This window comes from Sceloporus occidentalis, unplaced genomic scaffold, assembly GCF_023333645.1.
Source record: "Sceloporus occidentalis isolate IW3139 unplaced genomic scaffold, rSceOcc1.0.p SCAF_4, whole genome shotgun sequence".
In the NCBI taxonomy this organism is placed as follows: domain Eukaryota; kingdom Metazoa; phylum Chordata; class Lepidosauria; order Squamata; family Phrynosomatidae; genus Sceloporus; species Sceloporus occidentalis.
Window position 1 is genome coordinate 130,450,444 of NW_028316984.1, and position 18,209 is coordinate 130,468,652.

The 18,209-nt window shown below is 40.4% G+C and overlaps 1 protein-coding gene across 2 annotated transcripts in view; it reads left to right on the plus strand.

Moving 5' to 3' along the window:
* Positions 1–16,228, plus strand: part of LOC149314611 (1-aminocyclopropane-1-carboxylate synthase-like protein 1) — a 33,149-nt gene extending 16,921 nt beyond the window's left edge. For both annotated transcript variants that reach the window (XM_089521482.1, XM_089521483.1), the window contains exons 8-15: positions 1,930–2,007; positions 2,703–2,803; positions 4,555–4,644; positions 5,887–5,932; positions 6,078–6,219; positions 8,261–8,403; positions 12,062–12,215; positions 14,029–16,228. In XM_089521482.1, coding sequence (XP_089377608.1) covers positions 1,930–2,007; positions 2,703–2,803; positions 4,555–4,644; positions 5,887–5,932; positions 6,078–6,219; positions 8,261–8,403; positions 12,062–12,215; positions 14,029–14,327 — 1,053 coding nt within the window. In that variant the 3' untranslated portion in view covers positions 14,328–16,228. The remainder of the gene's footprint in view (positions 1–1,929; positions 2,008–2,702; positions 2,804–4,554; positions 4,645–5,886; positions 5,933–6,077; positions 6,220–8,260; positions 8,404–12,061; positions 12,216–14,028) is intronic.
* The last annotated feature ends 1,981 nt before the right edge of the window (positions 16,229–18,209 follow it).

Genomic DNA, 18,209 nt, shown 5'->3' on the forward strand with positions numbered 1-18,209 from the left:
ACTGGGGGGCCGAAGCCGGGAGGGGGGAGCTTCCATCCTCCGGGGCGGGGCCGCATGCCGGGGGTGGAGCTTCCACCCTCTGGGGCGGAGCTGCATACCGGGGGCGGAGCTTCCACCCTCCGTGGGCGGGGCTTTCTCTGCTCCCTTTCCCGACCTCCAGCTGTCTGAGAGACAGCTAGAAGTGTGTGTGTGTGGGGGGGAATTGGGAGAGGCGGTGACAGGCACGGGCCTGCTCCTCCTGCCCTTTCTTGGCCACTAGCTGCCTTTCAGAGATAACTGGGGACCAGTAAGGGTCCGTGAGGGGCAGGAGCAAAAGGCGCGCGGCCCCTGCTCCTTTCCTCAGGGCTTCGCCAGGCCTGAGGTGTCCTCCGAAGGACACCTCAGGTCTGCCGAAGCCCCGCAGGGAGGAGGAGGCATGTGCCCGCCCTCTCCTCCTCGGTCCCTTCGGGGCCCTTCGGCCGAAGGGGAGGGAGGCCGAAGGGAAGGGCTTGGGCACCCGTCCCAGGCCCTTCCCTTCGGCTCTTTCCTTCGGGCGAAAGGGCTCCAAGGGGCCCTTTCGGCCGAAGGGAAGGGCTTGGGCAGGCTGCCTCCTGGGCTCCTCCACGGCCCTTGCAGCCCCAGGCCTCTCTCTCCGTGTTGAAATCTCTACATTGGCTGCCGATTAGCTTCCGGGCGCAATACAAAGTGTCGGTTATTACCTATAAAGCCCTATATGGCCTGGGCCGAACTACTTAAGGGAACGCCTCTTCCTACATAATCCACCCCGCACTCTCAGGACATCTGGCACCAAAATATTAGAACACCCCAAAACCAGGTTGAAAACCACCTCTTGTAAAACTCTTTCTGCGATGGCCCCTGGACTTTGGAACAACCTACTGGAAGAGATCCGTCTTATACCTTCTTTAGAAGCCTTCAAGAGGCATTGAAGATGGATCTCTTACAGCAGGCCTATCCAACGGATCTCCTCTAATCTGATTTTGAACATCTGAATACGATGACTTGATTCTTACGACTGTGAGCAATACTGTAACAACTCCTCCTTTTTTATTTCTGATTGATGTATTTTGTATTATCTGTGTATTTTATGATGTTTTTACTGCTGTAATCTCGCTTTGATCCGAAGGGAGAAGCGGGAGATCTAAATAAAATGTATTCTTATTCTTATTATTGTTATTATTGATTCTTGCTTTTTTGTTGGTGGGATATATTTCCTTCTGTGTATCATTAAAGCAGTATAGACAACCTTTTGTTGGTGTAATATGTCTTTAAACAACAGAAAAAATATTGATAGTTGGAATGTTTGGTTGGTTGAGAGTTATGGCTGAAGTAGCAGTGTGGTTTGACTCCTGTGTGTGGACTAGGTTTGGAGCTGTGAAGTAGATTTTGAAGTTGATTTATTATTATTATTAATTTTATTTTTATCCCGCCTTTCTCCAAAAGTGGGACCCAAGGCGGCTAGCAACATATAGAAAACATAAGTATGAAAAGTGGTCAGTATACCAATACCAATAACTGGGAGGTTTTGCTTCTATATTCTGCTATGCACATTGTTTTTGGCTGTAGCTGGGTGATTTTTACCCTAACTGTGCCAGGAGTTGGCCTTGTTCTCAATTATTATTACTGGCAGACACCTTTGTAGTATTTTGCTTGTTTTTGAATTAGCAGTTTGTCATCTTTGTATTCCTATTAACACATAAGTGAATATCCAACTCCCGATAAAAGATGAACTCCATCCTCTGCTAATAGCTGTTTTATTTGTGATATCACCTGGAAGTGTTTTAACAATAAATTTTTATCCCTGTTAATATATAGTTGAAGGGAGCTGAGCCATGACTTGGCTTGTTGCTGTATGAAATAGCAATAGCTCTTGTTTGGTTCAGAAAAGCTATCATGGGGAATCATTTACTGTATTGTTTGGTAATGTTTCAGATCACTGGCACATGCACCCGTCCATTCCAGCTCACTGTGGATAAGCTCAGGAAGGCCTTGCAGGATGCACAGTCAGAGGTGAGTTTGAGAAATCTTACAGTTTCTGGGTTTACTTCCACATAACAGTGTGAGTGTACTCATTGATAGGATCTTGCTAGGAGTGATGTAAAAGTTTTGGATGTACATAGTTTTGAAGTATTTCACTTCCAAGGAATCATCTAGCTGATTTTGGTAGTGTTTCATGTTTTTTGAATGTGGATTGATGGACAACTAACTTTTACAGGGACAGTGTTTGGAATGTATTGAGTGTAAGAGAGGTAGCAACATTGGGTCCAGCCCAAATTAACTAATAAATGCCAAAGAGCTTTTACAGCCTCCTTCCCCCGCATTCCTTCTCATAAACATACTTTGGCACAACCTTACTGTTAGAGTTCCCTTGAACATTTTAACATACTTCATTGTTATAATAATTACCACTCCATTAACAATGTGTGTTGCATATATACAAATACACATACAGCATGTACATTGCAGGATAAATTATTTTATGTCTGATGGTGTGGGATGTGGTCTACAAACGTGAATGTGTTGATCTTTAAGAAGCCACAAGATTCTTAGCTGTTTCCAATACCAAGGGCTGCTAAATTCTATACAGACCACTCTCTCGGGATAATGAGATTTCTTGATAGGCTATATTATATTATGTTATATTATGATATATTATATTGTGTGCATAGTTTTTTTTAATGACTCTGATTATCTTTTTTTTCTAGGGTGTCAGGGTAAAGGGTTTAATCCTCTTGAATCCACAAAATCCTTTGGGGGACATTTATTCTATCTCAGAGTTACATGGCTTCCTGGAGTTTGCCAAAAGGTATGAAAATCTCAGAAACTCAAATAGACGAAATACCTTAGGTTGCCTAATCTGTTTGAAGTGTGTGTGTGTGTGTTGTGTACCTTCAAGTTGTTTCAACCAATGCAACCCTAAGATGAATCTGTCATTACAGTTCTTATCAAAGTTTGTTCAGAGAGGGTTTGCCATTACCTTATCTGAAACTGAGAGAGTGTCACTTGTCCAAGGTCAACTAGTAGGTTTCAGCGGTAGAGCAGGAATTTGAACCCTGGTCTGTCAGATTTCTAGTCCAGCACTCAAAACTACTATACCACATTAACACTCTATTGGAATATTTTAGTATTATTATTATTATTATTATTAACCTTTATTTATGAAGCGCTGTAAATTTACACAGCGCTGTACATACAATCTTTTAGTTAGACGATTCCCTGCCCTCGGGCTTACAATCTAAAAAGACATGACACAGAAGGAGAAGGGAGTGGTGGAGGGAAAGGATAAGAGGTCCAGCAGTTCCTCTCTACCTCCGAGGCCTGGACCAAGGCAGATGGACTGGAGGGAGGGGGAGGCTTCATAATGGATGGTTAATCATTTTCCAGGGAAATACATACTCTCAAGTAGGATAATACATATACAGTACATAGCAATACAGGAAAGGGTTCAATAAACAGGCACCACAAGAACATCAAATAGTGAGCGACAATTATGCAATGCCTGGGAACGCTTCTCTGAACAGGATGGTTTTCAACTCCGTTTTGAAGCTGGTTAAAGAAGTGATGGCTCTTGCTTGTGGGGGAAGAAGGTTCCAGGAGTGAGGGGCAGCAAGTGAAAAGGGGCGAATCCGGGATGGGGCAGAGGAAATCCTGGGCTGAACTGATGCAATTAAAAAATTAAATTTTCACAACCTGGACAGAGAAAATATCTAGAGATCTTTCCTGCTAGGGTTGCAACTTCCACCAGCACTTAACAATATAGGTAATTGTAAAAAATGGGAGTTCAGTAACAGTTGAAGAATCACACTTTGCCCTCCCTGCTCAACCGATATATCTCACTCCTTTTATAACTTGTTGAATAGTTTTCATTAATTTTATAGATTCCAGCTATTAGCATTGGATATGACAGACCCCTGCACTCAGACCTACGCACTGCCTCATTTAGTAATTTTACATAGACAGTGAACATCATAGTGAACAGCAATAGCACAACCGCTGTGGGACCACAGAAATAGTACCCCAGAATCACGTTCTGAAAACAGCTGTCTAATTAAAAATACAACCAGTAGAGCACTGTGCCTAGGTCAGGAGAGAGATTTGAAAGGTGGCACCAAACATATTCAAGGAGAGAGTTCTTAATATAAAAGGCAGCAAAGTAAAATGTGAAGGTCATTCAAGGGAACAGGAAATCTCCAGATGTCTGAATGGTGAATTAGAGAAGCAAAAGTGGGGTTGAATTGCTGGTTTCCATCCCAATAGATTGTTATCTTGTTTTCTTTGTGGGAAAAACTAACTATTGAAGGGAGAATTAGATCAAAGCTGCCTTCTGTCTTTATCAGTGTGTGTCAGAGAAAAGGAATTATTTATAGGGGAAACCTGATGTTGATTGAGGTTTTCCTGCAGGGAGAGAGTGACTGTAGCTGGTAGATATGATGCTTTGGCTCCTTTTGGCTCTGTGATTTGGAAATTATTTTCATAGGCAGCTCCAAATTCCTGCTACCCAGTAATCTCCCTACCCATTACTGAAAAAATTCCCTCTCTTTTTATCTTCTGTCCTAGGCATGAATTGCATGTTATCGTGGATGAGATCTACATGCTGTCAGTTTTTGATGATTCTGCCACATTTCACAGTGTGCTAGAAATGGAGAGGTAAATCCAATTTCAGTGTTTTAGTCACCTATTAGTGACACTTGTCAATAATGTAAAGCTTGGTGAAAAAAAATAGTACTAAGTTAACAGCATTCTGGCAAAGACTGATTTCAGAGATGTACAAGGCCCTCCCATGTCAGAAATCGGAACTACACAATTTCTTTGTAAGAACTAGTGTGATACATTCCTTTGTAATTTGGGAAGAAAATGCTTCCTGTGCTTCTTCACCAGAATAGCCAGGGGTTTCAAAGCATGGGTTTCTAACACCATTTGTCATCAGTGTTAACTTTTTCAATTTTTAAGGGAGAAGCACACTGTACAATTAGTCTTGATATTTCTTTGCATTTAGAGGGCATTTGTTTCAAGCACTTCCCAGCACATTTAGAACAGGGATGGGAACTGTATAACCCTCCAGATATTGTTGGGCTAGAGATCTCATCAGCCCTAGCCAGTATATTCAGTGGTGAGGAATACTGGGAGATAGAGTTCAGCACCCATCTCGAGGACTGAACTGTTCTCACCCTTGTGTGAAAACAATTAAGTCTGTAAACGTTTGTGTGGTCACTGTAAACATGTGTGTGTGGTCATTTGGTGAGAAACCAAATTAGGTTTTCCATATATGTAAACAGAAGAGAAGCCTGAGCACAGTGGAGATGGGGTGAGGGAGAGTTCCCTGCTGTGGTCCTGTTTTTTGTTTTAAGTACTCTGCTGTTTGTATTTTCAATGGCATTTTTCACTGAAATGCAAATGTTATATTAATTATCATTGTTTTACATCACCTTTCGCTCAGTATGTTCAAGGCAGTGTACATGACTTTCTTCCTTTTAGCTTCAGAATAGTCCTGTAATGTGGGTCAGGTTGATAAAGAGTGACTACCTCAAAGCCTCCTGGTTACTTTCTTGGCTCAGTAGGGACCTGAATCTGAATCTCCCACATCTCAGTTCAATACTCTAATCATGAAACCATACTGGCTGACATAGCTGTTGGAGTGAGTGTTTTGTGATGACTGTTACATGAGAAGAAAAATGTCTCTGTCGATGCTATCCTTAGACTACATGTACTTTTCTGTATTTATACCATGCACATCAAGTCTAGTTTGGCTCTTAAGAATGAAGCCTTAATTTTTAAAAACACAGCACAATGAACATGTAATGTCATCTGGAGAATTGAACTGCTGGTCTCATATCAAGAAAGCTCTGCAATTGTTGCTAAAATTACTGTTTTAATTTCGTTTATTTGCAGATTGCCTGATCCACAGAGAACCCATGTCATGTGGGGAACTACTAAGGTGAGTGCTGTTTTCTCAAGTTCAGGTGGTATTATCTCAAAGACCTGGACCATGTGTGAGAAACTGAGTAACAAAATATTGGTTGGATAAAAAGATGTACTCATGTTATAATGGTGTAATTATTTGACCTACTCCACACTGACAGGATTTTGCTATCTCTGGAATTCGGTTTGGAACCTTGTACACACTAAATCAAGATGTCATCAGTGCTGTTGCTTCCTTGTGTTACTTCCATGGAATCTGTGGACCTATGCAATACAAACTTGCACAGTTGCTCAGAGACAGAGGTGAGATACAGGATTCTTGAGACCTTCAGTATTTTGTTCTTCCAAGTGACCGTTGCTGAAACTGCTGCTTTCCAGAACAGTGTTCATAATCTATATTATATGGAACCTTAGAAATTCTGTAGAGGAGTTTCAGAGAGTCCTTAAGCTGACTGCAATAAAAGTATTATTTTGTTTGATTTCCATCCGGTATAAACAAGGGTCTATAGGTTCATTTGATTCTCAAAGGGATGCAGAACCCAAAAGAGGTTAAAAGCTATTAATCTCAGAATATATATTGAAGATGGCTGAAAATTTAGTGGAGCTGTAAATTTAAAAAGATACCCTAATGCAGTCAAGTATAAAATAATTCTGTTTATGAAGTCCTGTCCATATGAATACAAATGCACAAATGTATAAGGAGGAAAGCAGGATCGTGCTTGAGACCATACCTCCAACTTCTTTGCATTCATTCAAATGTATGAAAGGTCTGTTTTTGATATATGGCTGCAACACTATTTGTAACTGTGCTGTACCTACTCAGGGACACTTTTCAGACATTCTTGACAAATGCGTGGATATCATGAGTGTGTTGCCAACAATTGTATTGATACTGTTGGCAGGTCAGCAAGTGCAGCCTTTCTCTAATTCTCCATGTGTTCAGTGAATGGATGGAAGGATCCCTCTGCATTGTAGTTGGGTGAAGAAGATAGATGGTCAAATGTGTGTGAAACGTGCTTTTTAAAGGGTGTCTTCACACATTGCAACTCTTCGTGTACACCTAAACCAAATAAATGTCACTGTAATGAACAGACATGTGGTATAAACAAATAAGACAAGGAAGATTTTGAGTGATGTTTTAGCATTGAAATCTTTGATGGTGGAGAAGGAGAAAGGAAAAATAAGAAAAAGCAGTAGGATGAGGTAACTATTCTAATGTCCTGCATGCGATGTGGATAGTGGTGGAAATTCTCAATGTATTTCTTATCTAAGACTGGTTCAGTAAGTCCTCATTCGATGGTTACTAGCAATGGTCTGTATATGGGAATGGGTCACAGATCAGATAAAACAGGCCGAATGTGCCCATTTCCTTTGTTGATATTGTTATTTGCCTTCAAATCAACATTGACTTATGGCAGCCCTATGAATGAGAGACCTCCAATAGGCCAGGTCATCCATTGACCTCAGGTCTTGTGAACTTGGGGCCATGGCTTCTTTAGAATCATAGAGTTGGAAAGGTCATCCATTCCAAGCCACTGCCATGTTGGAATACACAAAGCACTCCCAACAGGTGGCCAGTGAGCTTTTGTTTAAAAAAATCTCCAAAGAAAGAGACTTCACCACACTCTGAGGCAGCATATTCAACTGCTGAACAGCATTTACTGTCAGGAAGTTCTTCCCAATATTTAGGTGGAATCTCTTTTCCTGTAGTTTGCTTTGTGTACTTCTTTCTGGAACAACAGAAAATAAACTTGTTCCATCCTCAATATGATATCCCTTCAACTATTTAAACATGGCTACCTTGTCACTTCTTAACCTTCTCTTCCCCAAGCTAAACATACCCAGCTCCCTAACCCACTCCTCATAAACTGCTCCTTGACTGAAGTCAGTCCACCTATGCAGTCTCCCCCTTTTTCTGCTACTTCTACTTTACCAAGCATTATTTTCTTATGAACTGAGTTGTATCATCTCATGATATGTCCAAAGTATGATAGCCTCACTTTAGTCATTTTCACTTCTAGTGAGAATTCAGGGTTGATTTTCTCTTAAAGCCATTCATTTGTCTTTTTCATAGTCCATGGTATCCATAAAACTCTCATCCAGCACTATATTTCAGATGAGTTGATTTTCTTCCTGTCAGCTTTCTTCACTGTTCAGCTTCACATCCATGCATAGGAATTGAAAATACTATGGCCTGGATGATTCTGGCTTTGATATTTCTATGCCTGAAGCATAAGCTTTTCATTGGGGTTATTTCACACATTTAGCTGCAAAATCAACAAGAAATCAAGTTAGTATGTGGACATGTTTGATCCTGCCCTAAGTGTCTTCTTTTCTTGGCTAGACTGGATCAACCAGGTGTTCTTACGGACCAATCATGACAGGCTGAAAGCTGCCCATACTTTTGTGACAGATGAGCTGAAGACCCTTGGGGTTCCCTTCCTCAATCGCAATGCTGGCCTCTTTGTGTGGATTGACTTCCGAAAGGTTAGTAGTCATTAGAGGAGACTGGATCCTCTGGATCAAACCCAAGGGTCCATCTGGCCCAGTATTCTTTTTAACAAGGGGAAGACAGATTGTTTTTGTAAGGAAGATAAACACCCAATAGGACTCATCTGTTGTTTGCATACAGAATCTGTTATTCAGATCCATAACAATTTTGGCTGGGTGAGTCTGGAAATTGTTAATCTCAGTAATACCTTTTCCATGCTTTGAGTCATGGGTATACTGCATCAGAACATGAAGTTTCCACTTTGCTATTATAACAATTAGGCAATTATAGACCTATGCTCTGGTAAGCTATTCTGAGGAAGAGGAGTGACAGGTTAGCTCCCCCCCCCCTTTTTTTTTTTCTTTCATTATAAATAATTAATAATTTTTTTTATTTCTATCCCGCTTTTTGCCAGGCAATCAAAGCGGCGTACAACAGGTTAAAATACATCCATATATACATAATACCCCCCCCCCTTTAAAACAAGATTAAACAATGTAAGATTAAAAACTAAGAGCTAAATAAAAATCATCATAGGCAGAGTTCGCTGGATGGGAAGTCTTATTTGTGGCCGAGCATTTTATTCTTCTATACAAGGAAAGCAAGTTCAGGAAGACTGCTCTGTATTGATACTCTCTGTAAAATATTGAACACTGACTTTTCAGGGTTTGAAATTGGATGGAGAGCTTCCACAGATAGCAGAGGCTCCCAAATGACACAGCATCATGTGACACCAATAAGATTAATAGTTTTAGTATGACATGAGGTTTCATGGATGTATACAGTTTACTTGGTTATAGGTGAAATGAAGACCATGAATAGTGACCATTAGATTATGAACAATGGTCAAAGCAAAACACAGACATCCTGGCAATAGGTATAACAGTGAGCATATGTGATGGAATAAGTATCTATTATCTGATATGAACATCCATTCCAATCACTAATCTTTCTTCAAAATCCCTTCACACTGTAAAGCAATGAAGAGATGAGTTTACAGGTGAGAATCTGTGTTGTTCTGTGCTGCTGAAATCACTAAAAGTCCTGTTGCATCTTGAGTGCTTAGTAACATTGGCCCTACACAAAACTATTGTAATGTCCAATATATTAATACATGGCTATACTAAGAAACTACTGTTTCAATTCATTCCTTTGGAAAGTAGCTGAAACAGGAAGAGAGGGAAGTGGGAGAGGAAGGCAAGCACATTCCCACTCAGGGACGTAGCTAGGATTTTAGGAATGGGGGGGGGGGGGTCCAGACTAAGTGCCACCATTATAATGGGGCTTTAGTGTGGTGGTGCAGCAGCACACACAATTCATTTTTCTAATGGAAGGGGGGGTCCGGAACCCAAGAAACCCCCCCCCCTTGGCTACGTCCCTGTCCCACTCCTTGTGTGTTTAATCAACATGAAAATGGAAAGCCAGGATAGAGGTCTTTCTGCATTAATTTGTACAAGTTTATTTGGGCATCTGGTTGCCCACAATGGGAAACTGGATGCTAGACTAGATAGACCTTTGCTCTAATCCATCAAGGCTCTTACAGTTTTATGTTCTTAAAAGGTCTCTGATTTCAGGATGAAATAAAGGTTTAGGCTGGATTTCTGTTGGGACTATGCATCAACTTAACTCCTGGCTGTGTCAGTGATTGTGCTTTTTAAAAGCTTGTGTAAGGAAATAGGTATCTTGCCTAAAGTGCAGTGGACCAATTTACAGACTTTACTCTGTGTGGGCACAGCTCTGCCCTCACATGACCAAAACAGATGCTGATTGACCACAGGTGTGTTGGGAAGCCACCAGGTAAAGTGACTTCCTGCTGCCCTCCAGCTATCTGCCTCTGCTGTCTATGTAGTTATGCTCTGCCAGCTTAGGATCATGGCCCTAGATATATACTATATATACTCATGTATAAGTCTAGAAATTTAAATTTAAAAATTGACCCAAAAAACCTTAGTCAACTTATCCACGGGTCAATGTAAGTATTGTACTTTAACTCTTATTAAAAACAGAAACTATCCTTTGGTGAAAGGCAAGAGTGTTATCTGTCCTGGAAGGACTGACTTCCTTTACTTTTTTATCCATCCAGCCTTTAGTGTGAGCACAAACAGTTATGCCTGCTGGAATGTTGTAAGTTCTTTTGCATTGTTTTTCTTTGCTTCATCGTTTAGATCCTTTGTTATGTGCCCCTACGTTTTACCCTTGACTTATCCACAGGTCATATCAAAATCCATAATTTTCTCCCCAAAACTTGCCCTCAACTTATACATGAGGTTGACTTATAGTTGAGCATATACGATGTGTGAGTGTGAGTGTGTGTATTTAAATAAGATTTACACCCTTCTCAGTTTGAGTATTCATTTTCCAAAATTATATTTATTTTAAAAAAAAAATTTGTAGAGCCTATCCTACCTGTAAATATATAAATGACTTTGTTCAGGTATCTTTTATGAGGCAGTTATGTTGAGTTTTTTGGGTGGTGTAATTCATATGCACTGCTTTTCTGGAATAGATATTATTATTTATTATTATTATTAAGCTTTATTTATATAGCGCTGTAAATTTACACAGCACTGTACATACAATCTTTTAATTGGGCGGTTCCCTGCCCTCAGGCTTACAGTCTAAGAAGACATGACACAAAAGGGGAAGGGAGTGGAGGATGGAGCCAGAAGCCTTCTGGGAAGGGCTCAGTTCCTTTGGGGAGGCCTGGTGGGATTGGCCCACCCCTCTCTCCCTCAGATATGTATTGCTGTGGATGCTGGATTGCTTATGGGACTTACATTTTAATGTTTGTGAAGTGTTTTAGTTGGATTGCTTGTGTTGATAATTTGATTTGGATACTGTACCTAAAATTTTGGGAAGGAACCACTTTTCAATGACAAGGCACATGCTTTCTGTGCAGTAGGTCCCATTTTCAACCATAGATCTCTCCACCAAAATGGATCAGATAGCAACTGATAAGAAAGATCTCTGCTTATGATTCTGGAGAACCATTGTCTGACAGAGGAGACAGTATTGGGGAAGGCAATCTAATGTGGTCTACGGCAACATCTTTATGTCTACTCTGCTTGAAACAACCTAGGGATAAAGTGGCAGGCTTAAATACTGTGAAGGCACCAGATCCCATCTAATTTGGAAGCTAAGCAGGGTCAGGCATGTGTAATACCTGGACGGAGGACCACCATGTCATACCAGTTGCTTAGATTATATTTCAGAGAAAGACAATGACAACCCCCTCTGAATATTATTTTTCTGAGAAAATCCTATGAAATTAATGTAGTTGCCATTAGTTAAAAGTGTTTTGAAGGCACACACACATTTTGTTTTTACTACCATCAAGAAAAATGTATAAGAATCACATTTTTTTTTCTTTTTAGTTCACAGGAAGAATTTGAAAGTGTTCCCATTTTCTTTAACCCCATTTAAACCAATGTTGCCACATTCCCAGAAACAGGGAAATGTTTTCCTTATCTCTATTAAATCTGTTCTTATCTTTGATGGGCAAGGCCTTTAGCTTATTGCTTGATATCTCACTTTCTACTTACCATGTTGAGGATCATAGGTCTTCAGTTTCTTCCTGCAGACAAGAGCATCTGAATATCACTTCTCCTTATGATATGTTTGTTGACTCTTTACTTTAATGTTAACTGATTCCAGTACCTGCGTAGAAGAACATTTGAAGAAGAAATGCAACTCTGGAGGCGCTTCTTGGACAACAAGGTCCTGCTCTCTCATGGGAAAGGTTTTGAATGCAGTGAGCCTGGCTGGTTCCGCATCATCTTTGCTGACAAGATGGATCGGCTTCAGCTAGGTCAGTGTTATTCTTCTCCCACTGGTGAACTGATGAGGCAGATGTAGCCCACCTGCCAGGTATTATAGCTTGATACATCGGACCATTGGCCCATATAGCTATCCATTTCAGTATCCTCTATATTAGTGTTTGAAAAAGTGGAGTCTAGGGGCAGCATGCAGACCACTCCCAATTGTTTGTTAGGTCATCAAGGGACCCCTTCCCCACCCTATTTTTTTAATTTTTTAATTATTAAAAAATAATTTTATTTAAAGTTAGACTCAGAATGCCCTTGCACTCCCAAAAGAAGCCATTTTAAAGCAGGAAGTCAACTGGAATTAACTGTGCTTTAAAAAGGCTCCTCCTGGAACCAGCATTGCTCCCACACTCCCTAACATCTTACAACTTAAAAGCTTTGAATAGTGGGAGATACACCAAGGGTTATGTACAATTCTGAGACTACAGGTAATTGCCCAGCCCAGTCTTAACACTGACTGGTAGTAGCTTTGTAGGGTATGTTCTTTTGAGAACGATGCTGAAAGGTACTTAACCACTCTGGTGTAGTCCTCCACTCTTCCTCCTCCTCCTCCTCCTCATTATTATTATTATTACTTTCCACTGATAAAAACAGTGATTTATTATATTTATTATTTATTTATTATATGATAAAAACAGTAATTTAATATTAATGTCATCATCACCATCACCACCATCATCATCTTTTCCTGCTCCACCCGCATAGGGAACTCAAGGCACCTTATAAATTGAAACAAAAACAATATAGCTAAAAATACAAAATATAAATATTTCAGTAATTAAACCGTTAGCAACATTAAAAACAATCAAAACGGTTGATGTGATTTAATCCCTCCTGACTGCAGTTCTTTGTACCAGATGAAGTCTCCACTTTCCTTCCCTTGCTGTCTCCCCTGTTTTTTTGGTAACTATGCTCCCAGGTAAGAGTCAGACATGTCTGATAGGCTGTGTTTAGCTGAGAGAGGCCTGGTAAAGAAAACCGCTGGCCTGTGAAAGGAGTCACGGCATAGCATCCACACGCTTGATGCCATGACCCCGCCCTCATGGTGCCATTTGGCATGTGTCCATTTACATGGCACACACCATGATGACGCCACTGTGGCACAGCACCTAAATGGCACAGCACAGAAGGAGCATCATCATGGCTTGCCATCACACCTGTGATGTCCCTTCCAGGACGCTAAAAAGAAGCTGCTTTTCAAAGCTTCTTGTGCCCTCCGGAGGCCACGGCATGCGGTTGCTGCAGCCCCAGTCCAGGGTGAAAAGTGGCAGCTACATGCCGCTTGTCTGTACAGCACCAGAGTTAACAGATGAGCATACCATTGTTTTCTCATTATTTTTAACATACTTGCTTTTCCCTGCCTTCTAGGACTTTTTTCTTTATTTTTGGTACCAGGAAGTTATATTAAATCAGGAGGGATTAAATCACATTAAATTTGATGGAGTTCACTTTTACAGTAAAGGATAGATATGACTGGACTGAAGAGTTCTGAAACAATTGATTTGTAGGCAACTGTGATGAATCATGATGAGAATTATGGCAAATGTAGACTAATAAAGAAATACAGCATCTTTCTCCTCCCCCCACCCCAAAGTTGAGAACCTTTGGCTTACATTATTCTTCGGAATATGCACGTAGGACCAGGAATGTGGGGCAAGCCATAAAGTGGTTAGCTGCAGCTTTTCTATGGGGTTGTGACAGTTTGTTAGGCTTGTTTGATGCTGTCCCCTCTCAGCAGTTTTGGCACTTTAGCTACTCATTCCAATCAACTTTTCTTCTGTCCACCTTTTCTGCCAGGCCTGCAGAGGATTCGAGAGGTTCTAGAAGAATGCGAACATGAAATCCTGATTGAAAATAAAGCCCAGTCCTGCCAGTCTGACTCAGAAGGAAAAGCAGACAGCACAGATGAAGTGATCTTTGTGTCTCATCGCCAAGAGCCTGTCTCTAGTGGTAGTGCCAATCTGGGTGATCTTATTGGCCTTCTGCAACAGCAAATGCGTTCATCTGACTGGCTGCAAAAAAACACAGTGGAGCAGTTTGCAGAGGAGAAACCAGAGGTCTATGATGTTTTCAACAAATTGGTGGGGAAACAATAGTGAACTCAAGCACATTTTGTGCAGGGACTGTACTGGAAGTTCTTGCTGGATTGACTGATACAATGTTATATTTTCTATAACAAGTGTTGTAGGGAACCATTTTGTAAACCTCCTTCCTTGGCCCTTCTTTCAAGATTGTACTGGATTGGGGCCAGCTACAAAAGGGTGGCTTTTATGCTATTTCAGCTTCTTGTATTTTATATGCTTGTTTCTAATTATCAAGCTCATGTTTTCATGTGGAGAGAGGCAATGTTGTTTGGGATGTTTCAGGTTTCATGTTTTTTAAAGGAAAGAATTTTTGTTTTTTGGGGGGGTGCGTGGGTTTAACAGCTTCTTAAAGCATTCTCTATGGCCTAAATGAAAACAAAGTACCAATAATCTAACTTGAGCAGTTCATCAACAAGTCACTTTAATACAGAATGTAGATGCAGGTTTAGGTGGACACAAGCTCAGATATTCTAGTACGGGTAAATAATATTTGTATATTAGTCATGTATTCCATTATGTGTTTGTTACTAAATTCCAGTATTCCAAAGACCAGTATAAGAAGTAATGCTTCCTACCTCTGAGAAATGAATAAGGGACCACAAGCTCAGACATACTCCCTCTGTCTGTTTCATTCTCACATATTAATTGTCTCTCTTTGCTCCTGACTTTAACAATTGTGAGATCCCTGAAGTGACATTATTCATGAAGTAGTTCTTATTCCTACAGTGACCATAATCATAATAAACCATAAACATAGCTCACTTGCAGGTAGGATTTGAAGCAAGTTCTGCTTAGTGTTAACTCTATGTTATCCACTATGTGTTCAACCAGATATAGTGGATAATGTTTAAGGCAAGAGAATCCCCATGAAATGGGGAATGGAATATAGCATCTTGCAGTCCCTTCCTGATTCTTTAAGGAAATGTCACTGTTACATCTGCATTAACCTGGAAACATTAACACTAGAAACAAATGAAATCTTTGTGGCTTAAGACTGAAAATTCTGAATTATTTCAATTATCTTCAATCCTCAAGAATTCAAGAGTCTTAGAGATAACAAGTGGTGGCCAGTCTTCAGCCCAAATCCTAGCTCTTCAATTATTGCCATTCATTTGGGTTTTCCATCTATGGTAGAACGGAAGGGCATTCATTCTCAGTTCAAAGACTGACTTTGAACTGTATTATTGCTTCAATCTTGTATTCTTGTTTCCTAAAAGCTATTTGTAGATCTATGATTATACAGTCATATAATGGACGGTGTCACCTGGTGTAATGGTTGTTGGAGAGGTTGAGGAGAAACCAGGAAATAATGTTTCACTTAAATTACATTGGCCTAAATCCAGCCATTGGGACTTGGCAAGTCAAAATTGATGTAAACTCCACTGATTAGATGGCTCTGCTCTGAATGGAACTAGCAACTGGATTTATGCCACTGAGTGAAATGTTAAAAGGACAAAATCCTTAATACTGATCATAATTAAAGCAGAGAAAATGAAATGGTAGAACTATACCATGATACTTATTACTCCAAAATTTGTGGAAAGACACAATTTTTCTGTTAATTTATTTGTTTCTGGCTCTTGCTGAGACTTTATGAAATATGTCAGCTGAATTGAAAAAAATGTTTTCCAGATTTTCTTTAACCAATCAGGTAATTTGTGGCATTTGGAAATATTTGCAGGAAAAGACAATGTAAATTAGAAAAGATTAGATTAGAATGTATTGTTTTTCAATCTGTGTAATATGTAATACCATTGGCAAATTGTTCTTAACCAATTCTTTAATTTTCACTAATTTAATTCCAAAAATATTACACAATATCCAGCTTCAATCCCTCTTCTCTATCTGTTAATTCAAATGCTTGGTCCACTTTGTTTTAAATGAAAATGAGTATGATGATCTTCTAATAATAAACCCTTAACTTTTGTTCACCAGTTTACAATCTGAATACTTTGTAATCCATGTCTCTATTTTTCCCCCCTGGTTTATCTCAAAGATAGTATACTGTAAATGACACATTTGAAAATTCTGAGAAAGAGGAGACTAAAATTGATTATTTAGGCCTGGTACACACTGCCAGGACGTGATGTCCTGGCGGTGATAGTAGGTCTCGAGAGCATGCACTGACCGCACACTCCCAAGCCCTGCTATGTGTGGGTGGTGCCATTACTGAGCGGCACCACCCACACGGGGGATGTAGGGATGATGTGTGGGCATCTCAGTGCCCATGCATCTCTTGCTGGAAGCGTTGCAGCTCTTCTGATGCCACAAAAAAGGAGGCACTCTAGGCGGCTTCTATTTTACTGTGCAGTTGCATCATGGCATTTGGTTGCTGCAGCACACCTGTGCAGTTTAAAGGGCCGGCAATTCTATGCTGGTCTGTACTGCACCCTAGATACTCAGTTCTTACATTGAAATGGTTATAGGTCTATAGTAGGCCCAAAATTAAGGATGAAACAAATGAACTGAATTCTGCTGTTCCCCAAAAAATTGGACACAGGAGATGGCTATAGCTTTTCTTAAAAAATACCTCAGTCATTTGGCTGTATAGGAGAAGTAGATTTGATCATGATCCATGTAGAAGCAGAAACTGTTTATTTACAGGAGTTTAAATATTGACTGCACTACACAATTACAGCACTTTGATACCACTGTATCTGTCATGGCTGTATTTTATGGAATTATGGGATTCGTAGTTTGGATTGAAGTAGAGGATCCAGTGTGTTGTAGTGGTTTGAGAGTTGGATTCTGATTCTGGAGACCAGGGTATGATTTCCAGCTCAGCCACAAAACCCACTGGGTGACTTTGGGCAAGTCACACTCTCTCAGCCTCAGGGGAAAACAATGGCAAACCTCCTCTGAACAACTCTTGCCAAGAAAACCAAATGTCTCCTTCTTTGGAGGTCTTTAAGCAGAGGCTGGATGGCCATCTGTCAGGGATGCTTTGATTGAGAGTTCCTGCATGGCAGGGGGTTGGACTGGATTGCCCTTGTGTTCTCTTCCAACTCTACAATTCTACAATTCTATGATTCAGTGAGGACAGATTCACCTTACAATCACCATAAGTCACAAATGGCTTGAGGGCACACAACAGAACTCTAGCAGAGGCTCCTAAGTACCTAATAAAATTATAAATCTCAGGATTCCACAGCATCGGATAATGGCAGTTAAAGCAGAATCAAAGCGCTCTGATTGAGCAGCATGAAGGGCCCCAAAAGTGACTTCTGGCAGTCTGTCCTTCCCCTATAGAATTTGCTGGGATTAGATTTTTCCAGCCAGTTGCTCTGCTTGTACCACATTTTAGGGGCAAAATGGTGTTTGTGTTAAGTCAACAAGAATGTCTGCTGCATAATGCCCTAGTAATAGATGGAATGTGTATGTAGTTTTATTAAAATGCATTTTTCAGCCCATCTTATCCTGTGGAGGTCATAAAGTACGATGGCATACGTGCTCAATATGAACCTGTGTTGCCTAGCAACATCTTCAGGATGAGGGTTCTAGGAGAAGGATGGAAGATCTTGCTTTATTTTGTAGCTCTGCTGATATAAAGCAACATTTCTCAAATGGTGGCACTGCCAGTACGTAATACTGAGCTCATTTTTCTGTGGGTCAAATATTGCAGCATACCCAGTATCATAAAATCATAGAATTAGAAAGAAACCAGAAGGGTCATCCAGTCCAACCAACACTATGCATGAATACGTAAAGTATTTCCTGAAGGAGGAAGGAATGAAGTAATCCAGGATTAATGGAGAATATGTTAAAAGTAAAAGTATGAAAGGAGAAGACAGGAGAATAGAATCAGAATACTTGTGTGAAGTCACTTAAAGCCTCTGGATAAGCAGCCTTTGACCAAAATGTGGAGGCTATACTGATGCTATAGAACTTCTACCT